The sequence below is a fragment of the Leopardus geoffroyi genome, chromosome C3 (assembly GCF_018350155.1).
Source record: "Leopardus geoffroyi isolate Oge1 chromosome C3, O.geoffroyi_Oge1_pat1.0, whole genome shotgun sequence".
In the NCBI taxonomy this organism is placed as follows: Eukaryota; Metazoa; Chordata; class Mammalia; order Carnivora; family Felidae; genus Leopardus; species Leopardus geoffroyi.
The window spans coordinates 146,922,577-146,944,899 of NC_059338.1; the positions used below are offsets into that span (position 1 = coordinate 146,922,577).

General features: G+C 41.9%; 1 protein-coding gene across 4 annotated transcripts in view; it reads right to left on the reverse strand.

The window, feature by feature from the left end:
* RP1 (RP1 axonemal microtubule associated) overlaps positions 1-22,323 on the reverse strand; it is a 206,728-nt gene that overhangs the window by 154,195 nt on the left and 30,210 nt on the right. The window contains exons 1-4 of one of the 4 annotated variants that reach the window (XM_045455235.1): positions 15,128-15,256; positions 9,729-10,364; positions 8,731-8,902; positions 163-6,293 (exon numbers count right to left, since the gene is read on the reverse strand). In XM_045455235.1, coding sequence (XP_045311191.1) covers positions 673-6,293; positions 8,731-8,902; positions 9,729-10,352 — 6,417 coding nt within the window. In that variant the 5' untranslated portion in view covers positions 10,353-10,364; positions 15,128-15,256 and the 3' untranslated portion in view covers positions 163-672. Of the gene's footprint in view, positions 1-162; positions 6,294-8,730; positions 8,903-9,728; positions 10,365-12,807; positions 13,034-15,127; positions 15,257-22,323 lie in introns of those variants that run through there. The other 3 variants (XM_045455234.1, XM_045455237.1, XM_045455236.1) reach the window with 3 other exon arrangements.

Genomic DNA, 22,323 nt, shown 5'->3' on the forward strand with positions numbered 1-22,323 from the left:
TCTAGGCAAAGTAATAGAGAAGAAGCATAGTAGTAAAGAATCTTTTTCTCATCATGAGAACAAGCGATTAATTCTGTCCCAGTGAAATGCTCACAAGTTCATTAGGTAGATGTTTCCAGGAAATTAGATTCAAGACATTGGCACAAGAAACTTACGAGAATGTTGTATAAACCTTACAATCATACCTTTATTAAATCAGTAGTTAAAATTAATAAAGGAAGTACATTTGAGGCTAAGTCTATTCCATTTATTCACCAATATATTTTATTCACCAATATACATTTTACAAAAAAAACAGACAATATAAACAGAGAAAAAAGATATAATTCCTGTCCTTAGGACATTTGTGATGTCCTAGAAGAAAACCCACAGTTATAGGAAATTATGTACACTCAGGGAAAAGACACACAGAAAATTCAAAAATAACAATAAAAACTGAGTCTGTTATTTTTGGAAAAATAAAGAACAGTGGAATACTTAAAGTCAAACAAGATTATCCAAGTGCAAGCTTTCTAGAGTAAGCTCATTTTAAAGTGGGAAATTTTTAGAGGTTATCTAGTCTATATCCATCCCTTGTGTTTCATCATATTATGAGGGGGGAAATGCACTGATTTAAAAAGGCGGCGCTGATATTAAAATTATAAATCTTCTTGTTCATCAGTGCTTTCAAGATCAGTCAAATTGGTTTTCCTCCTCCCAAATGAAAAGATCTTCATCCTCAAATACGTAAAATATTTCTAATATATTTCTGTTGCTAATACTTAAAGGTGTCTCAACTTTGTAAAATAGGCAGGCTTGACCACGCATTTCAAAGAAATGATAGTTGATATTTTCTCTTACTACTTGGTTGAGATTTGTTCTTGAGTTCTGGAATCTGTTATGTAATAAGTTGTTATTCTCATCAACTACTTGAAAGATTTCATTCGTCTGACTGCTGGGGTCCTGTGTATTTGAATTCACAATATCTACAACCAACAATGATGGGTGCAAGAGGTTCACACAAAACGTTTTCTTTAAATATAACTGAAATTTCTTTAAATTATTTTCTTCCTCTAAGTCCAAGGAGCTAATTCTTTTTAATTTTCTTAATTTCCTTTTATCCATCAAGTCAAATGTATTATTAAAATAAAACCGATTAAAGGTATCATCAATGGCATTATCAATAAATGCTTTTCTACCACTTGCTTTATCGTTCTTATCTCTAAACACGGTTTTGTTCGACTGTAGCAAATATGGGTACATTTTCATCCACAAATGGAGACCCAGGAAATTTTCAATATCAGAATCTTTGCAATATGCAAATCCTCGGTCTTCTTCATTTATAGGTTGTATGGTAACAGTTAGTATTGGGCAATGCTGACCACAAAGAGCATAGAGTTTATCCAGAGAGTCCCCTTCCTGAAGTGCACCATGAATTACATTATTACCAGGCAACGGTTGGTTTTTAATAGTATCATCAGAGACAGGATGGACTTTGCTACCAGCTGACGTGAAGACCTGAGTGACTGATGTACATACTCTTTCTGACTTATGACTAGCTTTCTCCTCTGCATGATCATTGGGCATTCTCTCCTTGGCACAAGTTCTATTTTGAACATCTAGCAAATCCTCACAAAAAGGCTCAGAGTCACTACAATGAGGCATGTTGAAATAACTGCATTTCAGTTCAAGGGGCTGAGTCAGTTCCTCCAATTCTGAAGAGGATAGCTCAGCCATGTTTGGTCCTGGGGCCAAACTTCCAAAATGTGAATATGGTACATCAGTGCTGTTATTAAGTAGAGTATCCACTGATGTGGTGTCTGCATTGCCACATAAGCCAGAATTTTCAGGAGATGATACTCTCAACAAATGATTTTCTTTCAGAAGCCACTTGCCTTTATCAATCAGTACTGCTTCCTCCAGATCTCTGACAAGTCTGTGATGATCATTTTGTGTTGTACCACGTCCTACAATGTCTCCCCCATGATAATTGGCCCTCACACCATTAAAGTCACATTTATGTTGGCCTTCTTCTGGAAATTTCTGCAACACAGATGAAATGCTAGATACCTGTTGAGAAGAGCCAAATGACTGACCTTCAGAATCATAAAGACCTACTTTCCTAGAACACTGAAATTCCATAGAATTATAAGGACAAACCTGAGATCTGTGTGTAGACCCAGGAAAAAAAGATGGTTTAATAATCTCCCCTTTAGCATAAAGTTTTTCAATTGTTCTTTTAACAAACCCTTTATTGTATTCTTTCTCTTGGGCAATCTCCTCACAACTGCCATTGGGGCCATGGCTGGATGGCTGTTCATTCTCACTGTCCTGTCTAAAGTCTGACCAATCAGAAGTCACTGGTCTTGTGAAGCAATTTTTAAAATCAAGAGAGGACTCTGAATAACTTCCAATTTCCATGCTTCTCACCATCATTTTTACTCTCATTTTCGTTTCTCCTTCACTGAGTTCCTTTTCACTATTTTGCTTAGAATCATAGCAAAAAACTAAAGATGGTGGTGTTTCCAGCCTCCTACTGACTGTCTCACCAATCACACCACTTCTTTTTTCTTCTCCTGTAATGTTCCTGCTAGAGACTTCCACCAATTCCAAATTTTTACTAGCCTCGAATTCTTTTTGGATCAACTCTTCAGTGGCCTGTTCTTCTGCATGTATCTTTGTGTTAAAGATATCAGCGTCTGGGTTTTCTAATTCTTCAAAAGATTCCAATTCTGAAATGCTTCTTTCACTGGATGTCAAGCTATTGGTTATTGAGCCTGGTTCTTCAGACGTCTTTGAGTCTTCCTTATCGGAGGACGCATATGCATTTCGACCCTGAAATTTCTTCAATGAATAATTTTTAAATTCAGCCAGAGAGCTATGTTCCTCATCAAATTCTGGTTCGGTTTCATTTAGGGGAAAGCCACAGTGGCTTAATTTGCTGATATTTTGGTGTGACACCAATGTATTAAAGCCATGTTTACACCCAGGGTCTGCCAAAATAGTTAGGTCTTTCTGAACTTCATCGACTCTTTCTAATTCTTCAGTCAATTCCAAATTATCAGTACATGTGTTTTCTTTGGACTTTAAAAAGTCATTGGTATTGTTGTCTTTTTGGGGAATGTAGGCCTCATCAATTGGGCAAGCTGCTTCATAAACACAGTTTTCCCCATAAGCACAAGCCTTATCAGAAGACAGAGCATGAGTAAGTGAACAGCCCTTTCCTAGGAGACAAGCCTTATTCATGGAGGTCTGATCTACGGTATGGCCATCAATAGGTGAAAAAACGTCACTGAGGTTACAAGCCTCTTTTGGAGGATAAGACTTATTCCCAGTGCACATCTCACATGTAGAGTAAGTCACCTCTGAAACACAGACTTCAGAGGCATGGTCCTCACTGGCAGAGTAGCCTGCATCTATAGAGGAGAGTTTCTGTGTTTTTTCATTCTCAGTGCACTCAGAAACTCTCTGAATGTTGGGTGTGGAACAATTTGCAGGAAGTCCTATTGGAACCGTATCTTGTTCTTTCTCAGCAAGTCCAAGGTGATTTGTGGTGGCCTCCACTAAACTGGCAACAGCAGCCTCCAAGTCATCAGCTTCCTCTGTGATGGCAGTATGCTTTAGGACTTCTAATAATGCAAGTATTTCTGAAGTTCTGGTGGTAGTCTTGTGAGCATCACTTTGGCAGAAGCTATTTATACTTCCCTTTAAGGTTAGCACCAGAAGCCAAGCTAGAAGGACATTGGTATATGACTTAGATATTGGGGAAGGAAAGGGAGTATCTGTAAGTGAACCTGGCATTTGAATAACTCCATTCTGAGTCTTAGGAATACTAGGAAGTAAAGCTTGCAGTTGGCGAAGCAACAGGACTGGTAAGAGGTCTTTTGAAGTGTCTTCTACAAGATCTACTTGAATAGCAGCCTCCACACTGTGTCTTTTTGTAGCTAGGTTTATTTCTTGGTAAACAAGGCTTACCTCTGGTCCTAAGTTTTTAGCACATACCTGGATTTTAGTATTATGATCATCAATAGCTGACTGTGACACAGCACAATTTTCATTCAAGGGAAGTAAGTAAGCATCATTCAGAGATTCAACCTGGCTGTCACAGAGATCTTCAGTAAGTTCTTCACTGGTATCTTTGTCAAAAGATTTACCTATTTTTTTACCTAGAGTATTTCCTGCCAAACCAGCATTTTTACTTACATGTTTATTACTTTCCCTAACAGAATTATTTCCTTTTCCAGAACTTGAGTGGGAATCAGTTTCTGCAAAACTACCATTGTTACAACTTACCACACTCCTTTCCTTTTTGCGTACTGGAGCTAATTTTCTAGGTTGCGAGGTTGGATGTGGATTTATGTTCTGCAACCATCTCTGTATATAATTTTGAACTGAATGATGGCTAAAATCCTCAGGAGAAACAGCTTTTTTCAAAGAAGCTAAGGAATTTGCCCTGGTTGTAACATGTTGTTTACTTATAGTAGTACTTAATTTCAACTTATCTCCTTTTTGTTTTTTCTGAGTTTTCAAAGTTATGTGTGAATTATTAACTTTTGAAACTACACTTCTCTTTGTCCTTCCTCTCAAATACCAAGATGCTACTTCTGCTTGAGCCTGTGGTCCACAAAAAGCATTGGGGTTTTGCTCAAGGAAGTTAAACACATGAAATAAATTTTGATCTCCAAAACTATTTTTGCAACACCTAAAGTCATTATAGGGAAATACTTTATCTCCTTGACCAATTTCATTTTTTGCAGGTCTTCCTAAACTTACTTTATTTAGTGGTCTGGATTTTCTTTTGGCTAAAAGTCCTTGAACTTTCGTAGGATTCTGTACGTGGATATTCTTGGGATTCACAGGACTGAGATCACTTTTGGAACAAGAATAATTTGATTCTATTACCATATCACTTGCATGGAGATCTTCCTTACAAAGTATTCCTCTTTTAAGGGAACCATGTGAATCCTTTAATCTGATTTCCTGTGCAATTCTACCTCCTTTGTTTATTCTCTTACTAAGAATTGCTTTGGTTGCAACCTTCCCATCCTGATGCCTGGAGTTTATCACTTGTTGCTGACATTTCATCTTCTTTTTGCTGGCAGCAGATGATGAAATCTGCTTTTCATTTGCTGGAAATTTTGTTAAATCACGCTGAGCACATTCATTAATTAGTCTGTCAATTCTTGTGGTGACAGTGGAGGACCCTACTGAAGCTGGGGTCTCAAAAATAGTTATGTCAGTTCCAGAGTCATTACTTAAAGAATGAGTTGTATCTGCTAAAACAGGACCGAATCTATCACTGGTGTTACCATAAGGTCTTAAGCTTTTGATACTAGTTTTGTTGTCTGATGTTACACTATTAACTATACCTTCCTCCACAACTGAATGTTCCGATGCAGCCTGTGGCAAGCCATTACTATGAGACATCTCTAACACCTTTTCACTTGTAATTTCTACAACATCAGCATGTACTGCACCTGACTTGAGCAGTCTGCTTTCCTTTTTCCTTTCTAAAGATGCCTCTATCTTCTCATTGTTATCGATATGAACAACCACTGGTTTGTTAGATACTGATGACATTTTACTGCAGGAATGTGTAAACATGTGATACTCAGATTTGTTTTCCCCGTCTTCCCTTTCTTCACTATAGGAAAACTGTCCAATCATTTCCTCTTGAACTTCAGTTTCAGATACCAAGGTCACACGCCCCTTCACAGATTTCTTTTGTCTCACCCTCCTTGGCCCAGGTGTAGGTGGCCGATAAAAATGATGCTTCGCTTGATCCTGAGTTTCCTGGAGGGTGTTTGTGTCCATAGCAGCATTCTCCCAACTAGCAGATGTGCAAGTTTCAGCCTCTAGAGCTGTCGTTTGAGTGTTTATCTCCTCAGCCAAACTGCCCTCTTGATCATGGCCTTTCCTCAGAGATGAGACATCTGCAGACAATGAGCATGCTGCAATCTTTAAACCAGAGGAACAATCATCTGTTCTTCCTGGAAAACTGCCTACTTCACTCTTTTCATCATTATTAGAAAGACCAGCTCTACTGACAGTGGTCCATTTTATGGTTTCCTCCTCTTTTATCTTAAATCGAACTTTCATCTCAACTATCATGGTGCCATCTTGATTAAAAACAATTGATTTCTCAATATCATCTTCAGAAGGATATATCAATAAATTCTGAGAATCTTTTTTTTCTAAGGCCAAGTAATTTTCAGAAGCAAAAGAATGGTCTGAGTAGCAATCACTACTATGCATTTTGTTGGAAGAAACAGAATAAATCTGGGACTTTGGGCTTGAAGGCACATGTGTGCTCACTTTCAAGATTTTGAGAGTAAAAAATGCCCCACATCAAAGTGTAGAAGATAGAGAAGTTATAAATATCCAATAGAAGAGGCAGCAAAGAAAGAAAAGAAAAAAATAATTAGTATAAAAAATACCACATTTTCTAAATTTTATAGTAAGATGTTATTAGCAGGTTTCTCACTTCTATGTATTCATTTGTTATTTGAATTCGAAGTCACTGTAATATCTGGTGCATCTCTACAAGCTACTTTTAAAACGAGAACCTTTAGGGGTGTCTAGATGGCTCAGTCAGTTAAGCATCCAACTCTTGGTTCAGCTCAGGTCATGGTCTCATGGTTTGTGAGTTCGAGCCCCATATCAGGCTCCATGCTGGCAGTGTGGAGACTTTTGGGGATTCTCTCTCTCCTCTCTCTCTGCCCATCCTCCACTTGTATGCTTTCTTTCTCTCTCTCTCTCTCTTTCTCTCTCTCAAAAATAAATGAACTTTAAATAAAAATTTTAAAAAAGAAAATCTATAATCCTACTAAAATAACAAGATTCACAGAATTTTAACTTTAATTAGTTTAATTCGGCAATTTTAATAAGTATAAAGTAGAAATTGCTAAATATTCTAACAACAAAAAAAAGATTTTTGTGGGATTCTGTTTTGTTGTTTTGTTTACCAGTACTAAAATTGGAGTCTAACGAAGTGCTGCTTACCAATGCAAACAAAGCAAGTAAAAAGTTACAGTCATATTTATTTTCCTGTCTTTGTATTTCCAAGAGAGGCACTATAGCATTATGAAAGCTAAAACATTTTTAGACTTTATTTAAAAGTCAGGATTAATCAGGGCACCTAGGTGGTTCAGTCAGTCAAGCATCTGACTTTGGCACCTGACTTTTGGTTCTCACAGTTCATGAGTTCGAGCGCTGCATTTGGGCTCTGTGCTGACAGCTCTCTGCCTCCTCTCTCTCTGCCCCTCCCCATTTACATACAGACTCTCTCTCTCTGTCTCTCAAAAATAAACAAATAAATAAATGTCAAGACTAATCAAGTAATAATTATTAATTTAGCATTCCCTTTGTATAACTAGTGCATTGATTTGATATAGGGCACAAAAGAGAATAGAGATAGACAAAGATCCAGATATCTGGTTATATTTTTAATGTGCATCCTAAAGACAACTTTGGTACTCATGCTTCTTAAACTCAATCAAATTCTTATAAGCAGGTTGCATACATTTGCATATTCTTGGCATCAATTAAATACCTTTAACATTTCAGAGTATAAACCTAAAATATGTTCTCCAATTTTTGGTATACATTTACCAAAATTGCAAATAAAAACTTTACAGCTTTTTAAAATAAAATTTAACAAAACCCTTAGATTCCCTAACACCATCAAAAACCATATTCAGCAACCTGTGTCAAACACAAAATAATGAAATCATTTTAGTAAAATGAGCACAGTGAAATAGTACTACCATATGCTTAACAGACAACTGGCAGCTAATGCCTACAAAATAGAAACATTAATAGAAATCTATTGAGTTTATCCCTAATAGATGAGTTTCACCCATGTTAGCAATAAGTAGAGGGATTAATACTACTTAAAGAGTGTATTATTCAGTGCCTACATAAAACCCAAAATTTAAGTATAAATGGCACTCGGTTCCTTAGCAAAAGAGCTAAAAAAAACTGTGCACAATGAATAATGAGATTAAAATATTGAGCACAATGAATAATACAATTAGCCACACCTTCATGAGAATTTATAGCCCATCCCACACTCAGGTATCAATAAACCCTCCTCTCCCCTACCCAAAGGATAATGCGATATTGTGTAGCATTTCCTAAGGAATTGTCAACCTGGATTATTATTAACCAGCGTGAATTGACTATGTGAAATTTTTTTAATAAATAAAAAATGGATCCGAGGCCTGTAATTTTTACTGTAATAACTTCAGAAAGTAGACTTCATATGTAGTTAGAGACTTTTGAAAATACACTCAACTAACCTGCTGAGCTCAGCTATGATGCCACATAGTATTATTTGCAAAAATCTCTACAACAACCAGAGATGTCACTTCTACAAATTCCATAGAATTCCTCTCCAAATCAAGAAAGGCTGCCATTTTTATTCTTTATCTAGGTATCAAATGCCCACCCCCCCCACCAAATAAAGCATACCTCATCAATTTAAACAAATATATCATTGATCGATTTGGGAAAATCTAAAAAAGAATCATACAATCTCTATGACTCTTTCCAACTATTCATATGACCAATTCCAGTTTAGAATGTTTTTGACCCCCTCATTTTCTCTCACGTGATGAAGGAAATTGGCCACTTAAGCATGGATTTTTTTTAATATTGTGGCTAAAACACACACACACACACACACACACACACACACACACACACACACTTCAGGGCTAAAAATAAGGGCTACATATTTAAGTGACTTACTCTTTCTTCTTTCTGACCTAGCAGTTCCCTTGGTATACACATGATGAGAGGCCCCTGGTAATCTTGAAGAAAGCAAATACTTCTGGATGTCATAATTTCCAGGTTTAAACGGCTCCCTTCCTGCTGCCACCACAGCTCCAGAGCTCAGGATCACAGCCTGGAGACTGGGAACCTAGAAGAAACCAGAGTTAAGGTCCTTACATGAGCAACATGAAATTTTGTTCTTTTCATATGGTCATTTTCTAGCAGAAGGGATGAATTCAACAGCCTTTAGGGCTTGAAAGAGATAATCACCAAGCATTCCTTAGGCATCAATACTGTATACAAAGTTACCGAGTATCAAGGTGAAGGTGGTTAAATCAACATCCTACTGAGCCAGCATACTAGCTGAAGATATCGGTCTTCTGGTCTTCTGCTATAACTAAAGATTTTTATTTATTTTAATTTTTTTTTTTATTTTTTAAGTTTATTTATTTACCTTGAGAGAGAGAGAGCAGAGGAGAGGCTGAGAGAGGTAAGAAGAGAACGAGAACCCCAAGCAGGCTCCACCCTGCAGTACAGAGCCTGATGTGGGTGGGGCTCACTCACAAAACCGTGAGATCGCGACCTGAGTTGAAACCAAGAGTCAGAAGCTTAACCCACTGAGCCACCCAGGCGCCCCACCAAAGAAACCTTTCAAAGGTATGCAGTACTGCCTCTGCATTCCCCACCAAACTATCCAGCTGCAGCCAAAGGTCTTCCTTGAGCCAGCTGAGAAAAGGGCCTGGGGAACATGCTGTCAGCTGCAGGTGAAATGCAGCGATTTCAGATTTCAATCTGAAATGCAGTGATTCGGATTCCGACCAGAGAACGACGGGGCCACCCACCCAGGTGAGCCCCCGCCACCCCACGAGGATGGGAATACACACACACAGGCACAAGAAGCCTCCCTTCTCCAGGGCCTCCTTCCACGTCCCACACGGCGGGAGCTCAGACGTGAGAAGCACCTGAACACTCACCCTCCTTCCGTCCGTGGCGTACAGCTTGGTCACCGGGAACCGCATGACCTCCATCAAGTGCTGCAGGAAGGCCTGGAAGCTCTGGGTAACCCTTCGGTTCAGAACGACCGTGCGCCTCGTCTTCGGGTCGCCATTTTTAAAGACCACGAGCCTCCGCGGCGCGCGTAGCATGCCGGGAGCGGCGGCGGCGGGCGCCGTGGGTGGGGAGCTGTGCGCATGCGTGCTGATGGCCCGGCTGCTGTACCAGGGTCGCGGGCGCCGGCGGGCCTTATCGAGGTCCACCGGCTGCACCTTCCTCCGGTGGGAGCACAGGTACGATTCGCCGTCCTCCAGCTCCTCCAGGCGTGTGATGCTGTGCCTTCCCCGAGGGGTGCTGATGTTCCTCACCCCGAAAGGTAAGGGCACCTTCCTTGACAGGTTATCCAGCAAAGCATCAAATGTCTTAAAGGAACGAGGGTTGACCACCACCCTGACCCCACCGAATTGCGGGTCTCCGCTTTTGTAGAAGCTGATCTTTTTGGCCACAACAGGATGCATGACGCTCAAATGGCGAGGAGAAGGACCTTGACCTTCAGAAGAGGTTGGATGAATCACGGAATAACTAGTGGAAGAAGTTTCGCTCATTTTGGCCGAGACCTCGAAAGGGAAAAAATTATTCATCTCGACAGTGACAACACCATAAACAATACATGATAATTCAAATGTAATCTAATTATAGTTGTAGGTATCTAGGCTGTTCCTAGGATTTCATGAATCCATGTATTGATTCATTATTCATTATTATTTTGCCTATTTTGAATGATAACTTGTAAGGGGCTTACAATAAAAAGACACAAGTAAAACAGTTAAATAAGGATATGTGTAATTTAAAGATGAAAACAATCTAAAGACACCAATAGGGGTGTCTTTAAATAAATTATATATACAGCCATGCAATGGACAGCTGTATAACCATTAAAAATGACTTTATGTTTATTGGCATAAAAAATGATCATAATTTATTACTAAGTGAAAAAGCTGTTTATAAAATATATGTGCCATGCCATTTCCAGTGTGTGTGTGTGTGTGTGTGTGTGTGTGTGTGTATGTGTGCACACACACATACACACACACACACATATATGTATTTGTTATACGATAGATAGATGTATTTAGGGTTTTTTTCCTTGACTGCCAGGAAAAAGGGGGAGACAGGAAAAGTTTATCAAGCTCAAATTATTGCATACAACCAGATAAGTTCACCTAGAGGAAAATGTTTCTTGACATTAAATTCTAGAAGAAATGAATCATGTGAATCCTTAAATGGGGGCCATTTTAAGATAATGTAAAATGTTTCCATTACAGATATAAAAAATGCAGGGAAAATATCTAACATACCATTAATCTACTTTTGGAAACTCTGCACTAAACAAATATTTCTTACCACAAGGCAGCTTTGCTATGAGTTGCTAAAAATGATGCAATCTAGGGGCTGCTCCCATCGGTGGTTCTAAAATTAAAACTTTAGGAGGGAATTTAAAAGCCCTTTTCAGCCAGTCACTGAGGTTTTTGTCTCTACTTTCCAAGTGAAGCCAGAGTCTGACTGACCGTTGAGCAGCTCAGGGAAGGGTGTATCTGTTTCTGGGTTCATTTCTCATTTGTCACACTGTTTGTGTGACTGTTTTCTGTTGTTTTAGTGTTTGTTTATTTCTGAGACAGAGAGAGACAGAGCATGAGTTGGGGTAGGGGCAGGGAGAAGGGGAGACACAGAATCTGAGGCAGGCTCCAGGCTCTGAGCTGTCAGCACAGATGCCCGACGCTGGGCTCGAACTCACGAACTGTGAGATCGTGACCTGAGCCGAAGTCAGACGCTTAACCGACTGAGCCACCCATGCGCCCCTCTTTTCTGTTGTTTAAATCAATGTAATTATTAGTATCTTTTGACAGGCCTGCAGCCGTAAAGACAAATTGAACAAACTAAATATAAGTGGTCAGTATTACAGAGATGAAAAAGGCATGTTTGTCTTTATAAATCAGCTATAAATTTGACCCCAAATCACCTACTTAAATGTTTGCAAACTGTTGTCTGATTCTTCACATATCCCCAGGACGACTTACAAATTTTATTGATGTGTTATTTAGGAAAATAAACTCCGAGATCAGCCTGGAAGTTACAGATGTGCCCCCTACTCCCTCCCTAAGCAGTTTACAGTAATTATAGTACTTAAGACAATGAAGGATGTAGCAGGCATGTGCTCCCAGAGCTGGAGAATCCACCTTTGCGATGGAGTCAGCAAAACTGCACCTCTTTTTATCCTCAGCTGATAAACTGTGCACTGACCTTGGGGTGCTACTTAATCTCCATGCCCTCACTAACTATCAGAGATAAATTCTTTCCGTATTTAAATAAAAGATTTCAGAATTCTGCCTCCAGTAACTTTTTAGGTTGGTGTACTTACATACTCATTTTAAAATAGTTTACATTAATAGTGTTTGAAACACATTTTCCACTTAATTTTGGAAAATTGTATTTATCTGTAAGTGTATAGGGAGATTTTTTTTTTTTTTTTTTAGCGTTTATTTATTTTTGAGAGAGACAGAGTGCGAGTGAGGGAGGGGCAGAGAGAGAGGCAGACACAGAATCTGAAGCAGGCTCCAGGCTCTGAGCTGTCAGCATAGAGCCTGATGCAGGGCTCGAACTCAAGAACCTCGAGATCATGACCTGAGCTGAAGTCTCAGACACTTAACCGATGGAGCCACCCAGGCGCCCCATAGTGAGACTTTTAACTGCAATAGTCTTCTGCCTGGTTTGCACTACTTGGAGAACTGTTGACCTGATAATCAAGTTAGGACACCATTATGTAAGCTGATAGGCTAAGGGGGTTGTTTTGGGGTGGCTTTGGTTTTTGTTTCCTTCTGTTTTGTTTTGTTTTGTGGCTGAAATTAAAAAACGGAGATTTTGTGCTGGCACCAGGAAGGAGAACAGAGAACATGAGGACAGTTGGAGGGAAAAGGTGGCCCCCACTGTGCTACCCTACTGCTGCCCAACCCTGAGCACTGGTTTTAAACCTGATGCATGAAGGGAAGAAGCTGAGGGTACCATGTCCTGTGAAAATGCCATATGCCCAGGAGCGAATGAGCACTTATAGAAAAAGAACCTGTAGCAGGATGGCTGCTAGGCTTCTTGAGGAGGAGACTGTAGGAAAAACAAATAAAATATAAATCCAGATGGTCCTCATTGCACGTAAGAGGATTTCTCGGGATGCCTAGAAGTCAGCGGGGAAGTTTTGTAATGGGGAGATTTTGTATACATGCAGGGGAGGTTTAAGAGTCTATGGGGCGCCTGGGTGGTGCAGTCGGTTAAGCGTCCGACTTCAGCCAGGTCACGATCTCGCGGTCCGGGAGTTCGAGCCCCGCGTCAGGCTCTGGGCTGATGGCTCGGAGCCTGGAGCCTGTTTCCGATTCTGTGTCTCCCTCTCTCTCTCTGCCCCTCCCCCGTTCATGCTCTGTCTCTCTCTGTCCCAAAAATAAATAAACGTTGAAAAAAAAAATTTTTTTTTAAAAAAAAAGAGTCTACAGTAAGGTGGGCATTGTGTGTGTAACACAGAACATGATAAAGATTCAGTGTTATTGAATTAAAAATCTGTGGGCATATAGTGCACAGCATTATCATTATTGGAGAAGAAAGTACAAGCCAGATTCCTTCCAGAGGAAATGTCTCAGCCTCTGCCTTGACATAATCCTATGTATCTTCTACAATTTCCCTGAGAAATTCACAGGGAAATGACCAGCACAATAAAGGAGGGGCAGGGCGTCATGAGAATATGAAGAAGGGATCGGTAGCCCAGCCTGTGGGAGTGGCACTGAGGGCGGGAAGGAATGGCAGCTTCCACAGGAGAGCCTGTGTGAAGCTGAGATGCCAGAGGCAGCGTGGCGGAGATGCCCTGCGGGAAGATGACAGGGATCAGTGCCGCTTCCGCCAAAGACACGGGTGCACCTTTTTAAAAAAAAAAAAAAAAAAATCTTTTTAATGTTTATTTATTTTTGAGAGAGAGAGAGAGAGAGCACAAGTTGTGGAAGGACAGAGAGAGAGGGTGACACAGAATCCGAAGCAGGCTCCAGGCTTTGAGCGGGGCTCAAACCCGTGAACCGGGAGATCACGACCCTGGGCCGACGTTGGATGCTCAACTGACTGAGCCACCTAGGTGTCCCAAATGTGCACCTTTCTTAATCAGCCTTAAAAACCAATCAGAATGTGAATGAACATTTTAAAATATTCCTTTCTATACTTGTTAAATGGTAAGGTTTATTCTATGCCCACTGAAGTCGGGATAAGGCAGTAATATACTTAGGGGATATCTGGAAACAAAGTAGCCTGAAGCGGTCTGATTCTTCTCCCAGCAGGTTAGGCCAGTGCAAAGATGTACCAAGAGGAAAGTAGATCCCTACTTTCCTAGAGGACCTGGCTAACAAAATCTCCTCCCTGCAGTCCACGTGATAGTGCAACGGGCTTCCAGTGGCTCAACAGCCTGCTGCTAATATCTTCCCCTCCGCTCTGTGTTCTCTTCGTTGCCAAAAGTCAGACTGTGGAATGATCGTGAATACTTGTATTGCTTTTTAAGATCAAGCAGACGTTTTCAACACCTTTAGGTTCACTGGGCTCACCCATGGTTATGGCCTCCCTGCGCCGTCATTGCTCTCAATATCTGTACTGCCCAGAGCTAAATAGTTGCTCTACCAAGAGGGCTGTGCCTGCCCCCACCACCATTCACTTGATAAAGCAAATTAGAGACCTATAAGCTGTACGTGTGTCACTTCACTAATTATATCTTAAATTTAATGTACAACACGCTAGGAATTCAGGCAATTCAGTAAGAAGAATGAAGTAGACAACAAAATAAGAATATTAGTATAGTCATACGGTCAGTTCTGTGGCAATTCAGAGATTTGACATTACATGAAAAATTAGTTCATTACACAGATTATCATAATTCCGTGAGGTGGGGTTGGGGGTGGGAGTTCAAAAAGGAAATACACCAATTATCCCCTATGGTGATCATAAGCATTGGTGAATTAAAAGTAACTTCCTTCTTTAATGGATTGCACAGATTCCTCCAATGAGTAAAGAGTGCCTTTGTAATCAGAAAAAAAACAAAGAACAAAACTCTACCCCCGCTTGAATATACTAGACTTTCTTGATTTCCTGACACTGAAGTTCCCTCCTACTTCAATATCGGCATATTGTGAAGGTTTCTGGCATGTTTGGATAAAAACTAATGATTATTAGCAAGATTGATTCCTTTTTTCTAACGGTTAAAGATGGAACACATATGTAGTCTAGATATAAGATGGAAAATAAAATACAACTAGCTAAACACAGATTGTTTTCAAAATAAAGATGCAAATAGTTTTGTACTTACCAGAACTTGAAGCTTCCCTTTTAAAGAAAAAAATGTCTTAAGTTGTTTGTATAATTCATGTAAGGTTACTGGATAGGTAACCTGCTCATTTCGTGCAAGGAAACTAATGTCTTTGGATTTATTCTTAGTGTATCCACTCAGGGATTGAGTACAGCCAATTAATTTAATCCAAGGTGATGCTAATCACCAGACAGAATTTACCTTAAGGGGACCACAGCCAGAAACAAACTAGTTCCTAGTGTGCGGCACAGCTCTGAAGTCTTCCTAATTAAGAGTTTTTCTGGCAGTGTCTTGCTTACCCAGTCTCATTCTCAGGAGAAGATCGCCAATTCATAAGCTTTTCTGTCTCAGACAGCCTTCAGTTCCCATTTATTTATGTTAAAGAGAAAAGGCTGTTATGCTGCTAAAAATGAAGTCGTTTGACATTTTATCATTCTTTGATAAGTATTCCAAGTCAGTGTTGGCTCATGGTAGTCATTTAAGCATTCCTGTTTATCACTGCATCAATGTAGTTCTAATGAAAATGGCTGTGTGAACAATTTGGCTACTCAGCCTAACACAAGACAAATAAGAGAGGCACCACTCAAAGTGATTTTATGCTTCTGCATACACAGCACTCTTCTGCTTTGCATAATCATGATGGGATTTGAGCAAGTTGCAAGACTTTGTCACACATGAGGTCCCCAAATGCACCTGCTGCCTCTAATGGCTACCTGTAGTCTAATCTGATTTGAAGATACCTCACCTAATCAGATTTCTTTCCAAGCTTCCCGCCTCTGCTCTGAACCACAAAAACAAGGTAAGCAGTCCTCCAGGAAAAAAGGATCAGGTTCAAACATGTGCTCTCGAATGTTGTCTCCAAACAGATCACAAAAGGAAAAAGATTATGAAATGGCACGCTCTGCCTGGTAAATACTGACTTCATAAGAAGTCAGCTATTAAAAAGTAAAAAAGAGTAAGGGAGGGAGGAGAAAGAGAGAGTCACCAAGTGAAGGAAGGAAAGATGGAGGGAGGGAAGGAAAGAAGTTGGGAGGGAGGGGTAGATACGAGAAACGATAATGTCTAACTTTGATACAAGCGTCCATTTATAATCATCACTATTCACACAAAGACATGCCTATTGACTCAATAAAGAAATTTATGTTTACAGGGTAGAAATAGGCATGGATGGCATCATTACTAGCTCCAAATTGAAGTGCACATTTACAAAGTTTAGCGTTAGATATAACCAGCCCTGAAATAGTTAGACTAATGAGGCATTTCTGTTGACATTATTTTGAATCCTATAACCCACATCTGAGAAACAATTCACATCCATCGGTTCTAATGAACAATGAAAAAATGTCAACTAAAGAACTTCTTCTGGGCACTTTTAGGAAAAGTAGAATGTCATGCATCAGCACAAAGGAGCTCTCCTTTTCTAAGCATCTCCCATGGCACATGCCGCATTCCCACGACTCCAGTTGGGAAGAGGGACTAAGTGCACCTGTTGCCCAATCGTGCCACCGTGCTCTTTCCCATGGCACTTGTCTCTGGCAGACACCAGTGTGGAAAGTCTACATCATTCTTCCTCAAGCTTGAAGTTGCAAATGAATCCCCTGGGGATGTTGCTAAACCGTCGCATCTGACTCAGTAGGTCTGGGGTGGGACCCTCGAGTCTGCATTTCTGATCCGCTGACGCCGGTGGCTGCTGGCATTCCACCACACTTTGATTATAAGGAGTCTAAGAAATGCCAGAAGCCTCTATGACACAGCTCACGTTAAGGTTCTTCCCTGCTAATGGCTTCAGTGGCCATGATATCTGAGGTGACCTGTCTGACATACGTGGACTCCGTTCCATTCTACGTGGTCACCACTGGCAGAGAAGCCAGATCCCAGGGACCGCAGTCCACAGTGGTTGAGCATACGTGCTTTGAAGTTAGTCAGACTTCAGTTCACCTCCTGTCTCCTCCTTCCCCCTAGCTTTGTGGTCTCAGGCCATTGACTTAGTTTCTCCTCCGCCTGTTTCCTGGCCATGAAATGTGAGGAAATCCCTTATAGGCTCATCCTGAGGATTAACTAGGATAATACATGTGTTTGGCAGAGAGTGCCTAAATGTCCTAATAATTAATGGAAATTATTTTTTCCATGTTAATCTTTTTAAACACTCTCACGGTCCTTGCAGCCTTTGCTCAAACACCCCACACCCTGCCCCGCCACCCCATTTATGATCTGACCAGCTTACCTGGTCACAAAGACATGCCTATTGACTCAATAAAGAAATGGATGGCATCATTTCTGACTCTGGATTGAATTATTTGATGCTTCTTAAACGTGGCTCAAACTTTTGGGCCTACTGTTTCTTTCACTTGGAATGCCTTCTCGTAGCCCAAACTCCCTGCCCTCCATCAACATCCACCTTTGCCTCTCTTCCTCCAACACTCAGTTCACCTCAGAAACCTCTCATGAACCCCTTGCTTTCCCACTACGTGAACATTCCCTGCTGAAATAGATACCCTCCACTGTAATCTCTTATTCGTAAAAATACACACTCTTGCACATTTCATACTGCCCCACAACTGGTGATTTCTTAGTAAGCTCATTAAGCACCAGAAGTGCAACTTATCTATCGCCTCAGAATTTCCAGAAATAACTCAGTGCCTTGTACATGGTAGACAATCGATAAATGTCTACTAAAGGAATGCTCCTCTGCTTGTGTTTAATACAGTTGGTTATAGAGAGAGCGATGCCTGAAGAACCCTCCTTCATCTTAACTGCACGAATTTACCTCTCCAGGCAGGCCCAACGAACCCAGGGCAGATACCAGATTTAATCAGGATGCATCATCATTTTGTACAGTTAGCATGTAACACACCCTCTGTCATTTCCATCGAACCCAAATGGAAGTCTGAGTATGGTCCATTCTGATGAAGTTACGTTGCTGGATGTCGAACCTGAGAGGTCTCTGTCTTGGAAACCATCCCTCACATCAAACGTCTCCTGGACTATGACACTGGCATCTGTCTTAGGCAACCTGTCTTCTCAGGCTGCTGTAACAGGATACCACAAACCGGGTGGCTTGAACAACAGACATTGATTTCTCACCGTTCTGGAAACTGGGAAGTCCAAGGTCAAAGTACCAGTCAGTCTGGTTGCCGGCGAGGCCCTCTTCCTGGTTTGCAGACAGCCAGCTTCTTACTGTGTCCTCACACAGCTAGAGGGCAGGGAGAGTGCAAGTGCTCATGCTTACCTGAGTGAGAGAGCTCTCCCGTGTCTTTTCTTAGAAGGGCACTAATCCCTATGAGGGTCCCACCCTCATGACCTGATTACTTCCCAAGGGCCCCATCTCCAAATTGCATCACGTTGCAGGGTTAGGGCTTCAAGACACAAATTTTGGAGGCGCATAATTCAGCCCACAGCAGCACTGCCCTGCAGACTTGGGGTTTGTCACACAACTTCCCTCATGTATTTGTTCATTCATTAATTCTACAGACATTTAATGCACACGTTGTGCACACACAGCAACGAATGCAACAGAAAACATCTCTGCTTTCGTGGAGTGTATGTTATCCAGCGGAAACGAATCGTAAACAAACAAGTGGACAGCATGTTACACGATGCTAGGTGCTATGAAGAAACATGAAAGCAAGTGGCAGTGCTGGAGGTCAGAGAAGGCCTCCGTGAGAAGGTGCTGTGTGGGCAGATACCTGGAAGCAGTGAGGGGAAGGGGCATTAGGCATCCAAGAGATGAGCGTTTCTAGCGGAGGATGTATGTGCAAAGGTCCTGGGTCAAGAGTGTGTGGGAAGTATGTGAGGTACTTGGGAAGTGATAGAAAGGTCAGGGTGCCCACAGTGAGTGGCAGGACACCAAGCTACGTAAGGCCCTGTGCCCTTTAGCAAAGACTTTGAAGCGAGATGAGAAACCAAAGGAGGGTTTTGAGAAGAGGAGTAGTTTCCAAGATTACTCTAAAATATTTACTTTGATGATTTGGATATTGTGTTAAAAACTGAAGTTAAATACAGGGGTAGGTGGTGGGGAAATGGTGTGGTAGAAGGTGCTAGGACTCGGAATACCTGGAAAGCACTTGCATTGGCAGAAACTCTGAAGCAACTCTTTTGGAACTCTGGACGCTATGTGAATGCTCGCAGCTTCCAGAAGGCTTGGCTGTTAAAATTGTGGTCAAGTTTGGTCTATTTCAGCCACTGGCATGGTAGTCGCCACTTATCTCTCCTCCACCAGCCCTGGGGCAGGCAACTATGGGGAAAAGAGCCTGCATTCCTGAAGCAGCTTGTGGGAGCCGGGGTGAGTAATAACGACCTTGTCCTCCAAATACTGGCATTCTGTGTTCTAATTCCTAATTACGGCTCCTGGTCATGGGGGCACATACAGAGGTGGGTGGCAATGGTTGCAACTCCCACTGCCTGAAGTAGCTAACGGGATTTAAAGAGACAGCACCTGTGATCCCCCCCCCCCTTTTTCCCTTTCCCTCCTTTTGGAAGCAGGCATTAAAGGCTAGCATATTCAGAAAGCAACTGTGCATATGGGAAGATTTATCAAGCAGCATGATAGAGGCTCACTCACACTGCGCAGCACTAACTTGCTATGATCTGATGGGACAGGACCATTTCTTGGTCTGTACCCTTGATTTTCCCGGACATATACCCATCACAGCTTACTGCCTGTACCCGGCCTTGCTGAATCTGGGCATTGCTGGGCCCACCTACAGAGCTTTTCCCACACCTCAGCATGCCTGTCTGCAACCTAGAGTCCCGCAAGACTAAGCAAAACAGCCTGATCTCTGGTGTTGGATCCTGCAACGGGACGATAGATAAGACAGGCCCAGCTTCTGTCCTCATGATGCTTAGCGCCTAACGGGAAAACAAACTCGGCCCGGATAGACTTTCCTAAACAAGATGTCGTATGGAATGCTTCTTGGAAGAAAGAGATTAACTAGCAAAGATTTCAGTATACACGGATGTGGTATAGGAAGGCGGGGCTAAGATGACGGCATAGCAGAACCCTAGGCTCCTGTCGTCCCTCAAACACAACTAGACAAGTATCAAATCATTCTAAATATCCCAGGAATGAACCTGAAGACTAACAAAACAAACCACAACTGAAAGGAGGAAAAAGCCACTCAGAAGAAGGCAATTAGTACAGAAACATGGTTTGGGGGAGAAACTGATCACAGGTGCTGTGGAGGGGAGAAAGCCCTGGTTGCAGAGAGAGAGAGAGAGAGAGAGACAAGAGTACACAGGTACAGGGGATCAGACACGGAGAACAGTTCCCGAAAGCCATTGGCTGTGAAAACGAGTGGTGCTGATATTCCAGAGTTCTCTCGACCAGCGGGGCTAGAAGACGAGTTTTAAAGGTCAGCGGGCTCAGCTGAGAAGGAGCACCGAGGGCACTGCCCTGCTCCTGGGGAGGAGCCTGGCACACAGCCCCAGGGGAGGGGGCGGAGGGGGCAGAGGGGGGGAGGGAGGAGTGGGGGCAGACTGCCTTGGAAACTGTGAGCTGAAGAACGCCTGGGGCACCCAGACGGGAGATAATTCTCTCTTCTTGGAGGAGGCCCTGAGAGGCAGTGTTGACCACAGACGCCTCTCTGGAGACAAGGGAGGGCCAGCAGGAGCCGTTTCTCTCCCGGGCCCCTCCCTCAGCGTCAGCACAGAGCCACCTGCAGAAAGCAGCTCTGCCCCAGCACTGGCTGCCTAGCCTGCTCACACCGAGCCCCGCACCCCTACCCTCTGGTGGTGCTGCCCTTCTCGGTCAAGCTGACCTCGGCCCCGGGGTGACGGGTGCTCTCCCCAGGAGACCAGCGGAAACCCCGACCACAGCACGTCTCCTGACCCGAGGGCTCCGCACAGCCTCCAGCCTAGCGGCAGTGGCATCGGGTCTCACTTCACAAGCAGAGCAGAGCACAAGTCGGCGAAATCCGCCACGCTCTGGCCGAGGTCGAAAAACTGCCCACTGCAGGCAAGGAGAGCCTCTGCAGACGACTGGCCCGAAGGAAGGAGCAGCCAACAGCAGAGCTGAAGCAGACCCTCCGTGAAGCTCCAGGCCCTGGGCACCACGTGACCTCTTCTTCCTAAAGCCATCACTCTCAGGAGCAGGAAACATAAAGGACTTTCCAAACACACGGAAGAAGGCAGAGACTTGGACCGAATGCCAAGATGGAGGGATTCGGCCCAAATAAAAGAACAAGAGAAGGTTACTGCTGGAGATCTGACCAAAACGATCATAACAGAGAGAGAAGAACTAAAAACAGAGATTTCAGTATACGTGGATTATTGTTGTCATGAGATTTGCTATTAGCCTAGTAACTATAGTTAAAACTTCCAATTTTCACTAGATTCCCCCTGTTATTTTCCACCATTTTTTAATAGGATTTGCCTGTTCCGGACCTTTCATAAAAATGGAATCATGGTCAGTGTATATGCAAAACCACCCCATGCTGTTCTCACAGCCAAGTCATTTACCCTTTCCTTAGGCACAAATAACTCCCTACAATGACAACAGAGGGCACAAAGCTTCCCACGCACGTCCATTGAACACCCCACCGTGGTTCTCTCTACTTTTAAACAGCTTTCTTGGGTTACAATTTATATACCATGAAATTAATCCATTTAAAGTGGATGATTCAATGAGATATTCACAGAGTTGTGCAACCATCACCATAATATAGTTTGAGAATATTTAGAGCATTCTAATTTTAGAACACCCCAGAAACTTTGTACGCATCCAACCACCCGCACACCAGCCAGAGACAACCAGGAATCTCTTTCTGTCTCTAATTGCATATTCTGGAAATTTCATATAAATGGAATCATATAATATGTGGTCTTTAGTGATGTGTGGCTTCTTTCATTTAGCGTAGTTTAGCATAGTTCTTAAGTTTCATCCATTTTATAGCATTGCCAAACTGTAATTCATTTTATGGATTTTTAAAATTTGTTTTATTTTCCTTATTCATTCACTGGTTAAAGGGCATTTGGGTTGTTACCAGTCTCAGGTTCTTGTGGACTGTACTTCTATGAACAAAAATGTGTAAGTCGTTGGTGAAATCATTTCTTTTTCGAGAAAAAAATTACACCTATCTACATGTTGAAAATACTTTTGGTTTTCTTTCTGTTTACCTTGCTTTCTTATGATGGGATTTCAAAGCTTAACTTTTTTTACAATGAAGAGGGTGTCTCTTTGATAAACCCCATTACTTGCT